Here is a 5580-nt window from a genome sequence, read left to right as displayed (position 1 = left end):
TCTTTTTTTTTTTCCTTCGAAGAGTAATTAAACATTTTCCTGGGCCCCCAAAAGTTTCTCAGATCCTTGGCACTGTGCCCACAATGTCTAATGAAGTTAGCTCTGATTCAGTAGATAACTTGCAATTAAAAAAAAAAATACCGTTACCCACAGCCTTAGCCTTTCTAAAGTCCATTCTGTTGATAAAATATGGACATAATACACCTGGAAGTTGTTTCATCACTTAAAGAATGATTCCTTACAAAGGGAGATGCTGAGAAGCTTAAAAAAAAAAATCAAGTCACCACACAAGATAGATTTTCTTCAATATTTTATTTATATAGAAATACTTAAAAAATGAAGTAGCACCATTACTTAAGTTTTACCTTTATTATGTAGAACTTTAAATGTCAGAAAAATAAAACTCTTGATACAATTTCAAATCTTGTCTCAGCAAATATAATATTAGTATTTGACCATGAGGTTAAAGGCCCTTTATCATAAAATAAAATATACTTTGTTTTTTTAAACTTTGCTCAGTAAAGTACATTTAAGCTCAAGTAACGTCACCTACATATACATAAACAAGTGGTAAACAAATGTATTAAAATAGAAATACTAAAACTATAGTGGTGCAACAGAATTTTTGTAACTTGCACTGAATTCTATTTATACAAATGTTAGAAAGCATCAACAATTCCTTTTGACATGTTTATACATTTCCGTTTTTTTGTAATAATATAGAATAAAATATGCTTTATATCACTGAATAGAAAATATGCTGGGTGAAGCAGTTCTAGAAGATTTGTCTGAACCTATAAAATCTCCATCCCAACAGAATACTGTTCAAAACATTACACATTTTATGGTTTGTAATTCTGTCACAATTGTGTGATTATTAAAAAATAATACAGTGTTCTTTGCCATAAGGCCATACTAAAATAAAAAGATTTAACCCAGCTACAAAAAAGTTCACTGAACTTAAATTAAAATACTTGTAAACATCTTTGCAATATGAAATATAATTTTTCAAGTCAAAAAAGAATAAAATACTTCAATCTGTATTAATGCAATTTCTCTTTAAAACTTTTAAACGTTTTTTTAATATATAAGAGATATGTTACAGTTTCTTTAACTTTAATAAAGCTGCAGTATCCTGGTATTACAGGAACTCCTGGCCCTTCTACGAACATTCAAAAAGGATCCACTGTGTTCTATAATAAGAATGGTAGGAACCCAGCCACAAAGGGGAACACACAGAAACAGTCCACACACATCCCATAGCACTATTATTATCCTCTTCATCATAATAATTATTGTTCATTTTTTTCCCTACTTTTAAGAAAATGGAAAACTTGTGGGGTTGTCTTCTTTTGGAAGCTTCCTATTAAGTACAGTGTAAAAACTATCATTACTAGAATGTCGCCGTTCCTATTATTTATAGAGCATGCATTTCAGGTGGTTTGGAGGTTTCCCAGGCTACAGTACTCGGATGCTGATATCCTGGCAAGTTCCTTTGTTTCAAAATTAAAATTAAAAAAAAAATGAGCGGATACTACAGCTTTCCAAGTTCCTCTTCGGATCTCAGAGTGTGAGCAGGAGGGCGGGGAGGAGAAGGTGGGACACCTCGAGTTAGGCAGAGAGGCATCGCCAGGGATTGAGGACAGAAGGAAAGGGGGGCGGGGGTCCTCCTTCGCCCTGCGGTGCGCGCAAGCGCGCGCTGCCTTCACGAAAAGATGCGGATGGCCTGAGTGACCGCGGTGTGGCAGACCGGGCACTCGGGCTCGCTCTTCTCGCAGATGCGGTTAGCGCACTCCATGCAGAAGAGGTTGTGGCCGCAGGGCACCAGTGCGGCGATGACTTCGCTCTCAAAGCACACGGAGCAATCGCGGCTGCCCTTACGCCGCAACCCGGAGGAGGAGGAGGAGGAAGAGGACGAGCTGGAGGACGAGCTGGACGAGGACGAGGAGCCCGACGCGTCCGACGACGAAGGCTGAAGGCCCGCCGGCAGCTGCGCCCCCAGCCCATTGGCATAGGCGGCGTAGGCCAGGCCCCCTCCGCCAGGGTCGCTGCGCACACGACGAGCCAGGTGGTGCTCACCCGCCCCCGGGGCCATGTGCAAGGGCGGGGACAGACGCGGGCAGCTGGCGCCTGGGTGCAGCCGGCGGTGTACCGGCAGCCCCAGGTTGGCGCTGGAGGGCGCGCTGGCTCCGCCCCCGGGAAAGACCACCGAGGAGGACGAAGCAGCGGACGAAGATGCGGAGGAGGAGCAGGAAGAGGAAGCGGGAGCTGCAGGTCCGCCTCCCGGGGACCGCTCGAACTGGGCCCAGAGAAGGGGCGCCCCGGGCGGTGGAGCGGGAGCCGGGTCAAAGGCTGGCGGAAGCTCGGGGCAGCCGTCGGGGGAAGGCACCGAAGCCTCGCCCGCCGCAGCCGCAGCGTAGGTGTATCCATTGCCGTTGTTGTTGTTTCCGTTGTGAGCAAAGCTGAGCGCGGGGCTGGGGGGGCTGTAGTCCGCCAGGCGCGGGGTGGTGGCTGCGCTGCCGCTGGTGCCCGCGCCGAAGTAAGAGTCTGTGGAGGCGCTGCCGAGCGAGCTGGAGCTGTCGTTGCGGTAGCTGGAGAAGGGCTTGCGGCCCGGAGTGGGCGTGATGCTGGGGGTGGGCTTGCTCCAGAGGCTGCCTGGGCCGGACCCGCCGGACCCATGGTGCAGATCGAAGCCCACATCCGTGCCGTTGGCGTGGAAATCGTTCTCGTCGGTGAGCTCAATGATGCCGCCGGTGCGCAGGGCGATGTGGGCCTCGATCTCCTCGCGGGCGCGGTCCACGTTCTCCGGCATGCCCGTCACCTCGAACACCGGCTCCTTGTCGCGGCTGGGCGTCACGATGTACGTATGCGTCTGCTGCTGGATGCGCTTGATCGTGGCGCCCTTGGGCCCCACCACGAGCCCCACCACGCGATAGGGCACGCGCACCTGGATGGTGGTCTGCCCTGGCAGGTTAGGCGGCCCGGGCACTGCGCCGTTCAGCGCCGTGTTCTTATTGCGCGAGGCGCGGATCATGGAGAAGTGCTCGGCGGCGGAGATGATCTCCCTCCGGGCCATGGCCACATCCTCCTTCCTGCCCGTCACAACAAAGACAGGCTCCTCCCCGCGAACTGGGGTCTTGATATAAGTGTTGGTCTTTGCCCGCAGCGCTTTGATTTTACAACCTGGGAGTCCGGGTGCAGGGGAGGGAGTGGGAGAGACAGACAGACACGCCCATTAACCGCGGAGACCTGCGACTGCCCGCACCGGGCAGGTGGACGACAGAACGCGCGATGGGCGGAAAGGGGGCGGCTCCCTCAGAGACCCCCGGGCCGCGCCACCGGGCTGAGAAGCCGGTCCCATCCGCGAGGCGCTAGAGGACCAGCCCACTGGCTGCCCAGCCCTCCCCCAGTGACTGCAGTCAAATCCGAGAATCCCAGAAAAAAGTCAGCTGGGGAGATGCCGCTGGGACCCAGCGGGACGCGCCGTCCGCCCCGAAGACGCGGCTGAGGGAGTCGGGAAAGACGACCAAAAGCCGGGATCCTCCGGCGCGGGGGCCCTGGTGGGAAGTCGGGGGGGTGGGGAGCAGTCCCGGGACCCATTGTTCCTGCTCGGGGCTCCATTCCGCTTTGCAGAAATCCAGAACCCTCCTCCCATCCGAGGCTCACTCCTCCTCCTCCCCCCTCCCCAAGGGCCGCTCGGAGGCCCCCTCCCCCAAGCATCTATTTAAATTCTGTTTCCCCGGAGTGGGCTGGGTGGGGGGCGCCAGGGGAGAAGGCGGTGATTTTCTCAGGAGAGAGTGTCTCCCGCCGTGGCCGCGGCGCAGCTCTGGGAGACAGCCTGCCTGCACTTTCTTTGTCTGGGGCGCCGGCCCATCGCGCGGCTCTGCCTTCCTCCTCAAGGCTCCCCGGCACCGCGGGTCTCCCAGCCTCCCTCTCCCGCCCTCCCCGAGGGGCGGTGGCCCGAGACCCTCTTTCCTGCATCCGCCCATCCCCAGCCGGACCCACCTTGCCGCCCCACGATCTCGGCGACATGCTCGGAACTGGGCACTGGCACGCACTCGGTCATGTTCACGCTCTTCTTTCGCGGCTCGCTGTCGTACAGAGACGCGCCCTCGTCACTGTCCAGCCCCAGCAGGGAGAGCTGGTCGAGTGCGAGCTGCAGGGCTCTTTGGTCATCCAGGGTCTCTCCGCCGCCTCCTCCTCCCCCGCCGCCGCCGCCGCCCCCTCCGCCGCCGCTGCCGTTGCGCTCCAGGTCTGCAAACAGCGAGCTGGGCATCTCTCGGCCGTGCGCGCCGCGCCCCCGCCGGCCCTGGGCTCGGCGGCGAGAAGCTTCGGCTACAAAGGGCAGCCGGGAAGCGAGTGTTCAGGGGCGGGGAGGCCGGCCGGCTGCAGACAGCTCCGTGGCTCTTTCCTCGGCTCCGGCAGGAGTGGATCGCTCCTGGCGGTCCGCGCCGGGCAGTGGCTGCGGGAGCCGCCGCCTGGGTCCCCACCCCAGATCTGCTGGCGGGTGGGGTGGGGGCAGAGCTCGAGCGGCAGCCGCGCGTGCCCCCCGAGTGCCCGGCTGGCTGGCCACAATGCCGAGCGAGAAGCGAGCAGGCGAGCGACAGCAGCGTTTCTTTAAGGAGCCCCTCCCCGGCTCCTCCACTCCCTCCCTCCCTCCCGCCCGCCCGCCCGCCCTCACTCAGCGCTTTTTCCTCCTCTCCTCCCCGCCTCTTGACTGAGCCTCTGCAGCCAGACGGCTCCGGAGGGGGACGAGGGAGGCGCAACGTCACCGGCGGGAGCTGACACTACAATGCTACTGACACTATCGCTGGGGGAGGCGATTGGCGCGCGCCGGCCCGGGGGCGGGCGGAGGCCGCAGGCTGAGCAAGCTGAGAGCTAGCGCCCCACACCCCCGCGCTCGCCGCAGCCCGCCCCGTCCGCCTCCCGCCCGCGCCCCTCCCCCGCCGCCGCTAACGCCTCTCTTTGTTGTCTAATGCGGGACCGGCCGGCCCGGGACACTTGCCTGCACCTCTCAGCCGAGGACAGTCACTATCCCCAGGTCTCCTCCCTCGCCAGACTGAGAAAAGGAAACGCGCCCAACTCTGATGCCAGGGCCCCAGCTCCAAGAGAGCGGTCCTTAGAAAGTCCCGTTAGCGTCCCCAAATAAAGCACCCCTAGAGTCAACGATGCCTCCGGGAGAAAGGTCTATTGTCTGCCCCCCAAAAGACAGACCGATCCCTCGGGCACGAAAGACAGGTCTCGAGATCCTTGTGTGCACTGGCCAAGTGGCCCCCGGCCGGGGCTGCCCACCTGCACACGAGCGCAGGAGACACAAAGGCATACGCCCGCTCGCATCCCCACTCGTGAGCGCGCGCGCCCGCAATTCTGTCCCCTTGGGCGGCAATTCGCCCAACTGGCCCTGAAACTGCGGATCAGAAAGCCAGAAACAGGCTGCAGTGCCGACCTGGCCCTCCCGGCCTCCGGCGACTTCTGGAATGCACCGCGCAGAGGTCCTGCCCGTGCCCGGCGTGCGGGCAGAGACCCCGCGGGCGCTGACACGCGCACGAGCGCCGCGCCGCCACCGCGGGGACGCCAGTC

At 58.2% G+C, this 5580-nt stretch overlaps 1 protein-coding gene across 1 annotated transcript; it reads right to left on the bottom strand.

Annotated features, from left to right (window-relative positions):
• Nucleotides 1–293: 293 nt before the first annotated feature.
• Nucleotides 294–4631, bottom strand: MEX3B (mex-3 RNA binding family member B). Its single transcript, XM_020900965.2, has 2 exons — nt 4006–4631; nt 294–3183 (listed from the first exon to the last, which is right to left on the bottom strand). The coding sequence occupies exons 1-2, from the start codon at nt 4274–4276 to the stop codon at nt 1706–1708; spliced, it is 1749 nt and encodes a 582-aa protein (XP_020756624.2). The 5' UTR covers nt 4277–4631; the 3' UTR covers nt 294–1705.
• Between the last annotated feature and the right edge of the window lie 949 nt (nt 4632–5580).

Source organism: Odocoileus virginianus, chromosome 16, assembly GCF_023699985.2.
Source record: "Odocoileus virginianus isolate 20LAN1187 ecotype Illinois chromosome 16, Ovbor_1.2, whole genome shotgun sequence".
NCBI lineage: Eukaryota > Metazoa > Chordata > Mammalia > Artiodactyla > Cervidae > Odocoileus > Odocoileus virginianus.
This window is presented reverse-complemented; position numbering and strand designations above follow the sequence as displayed.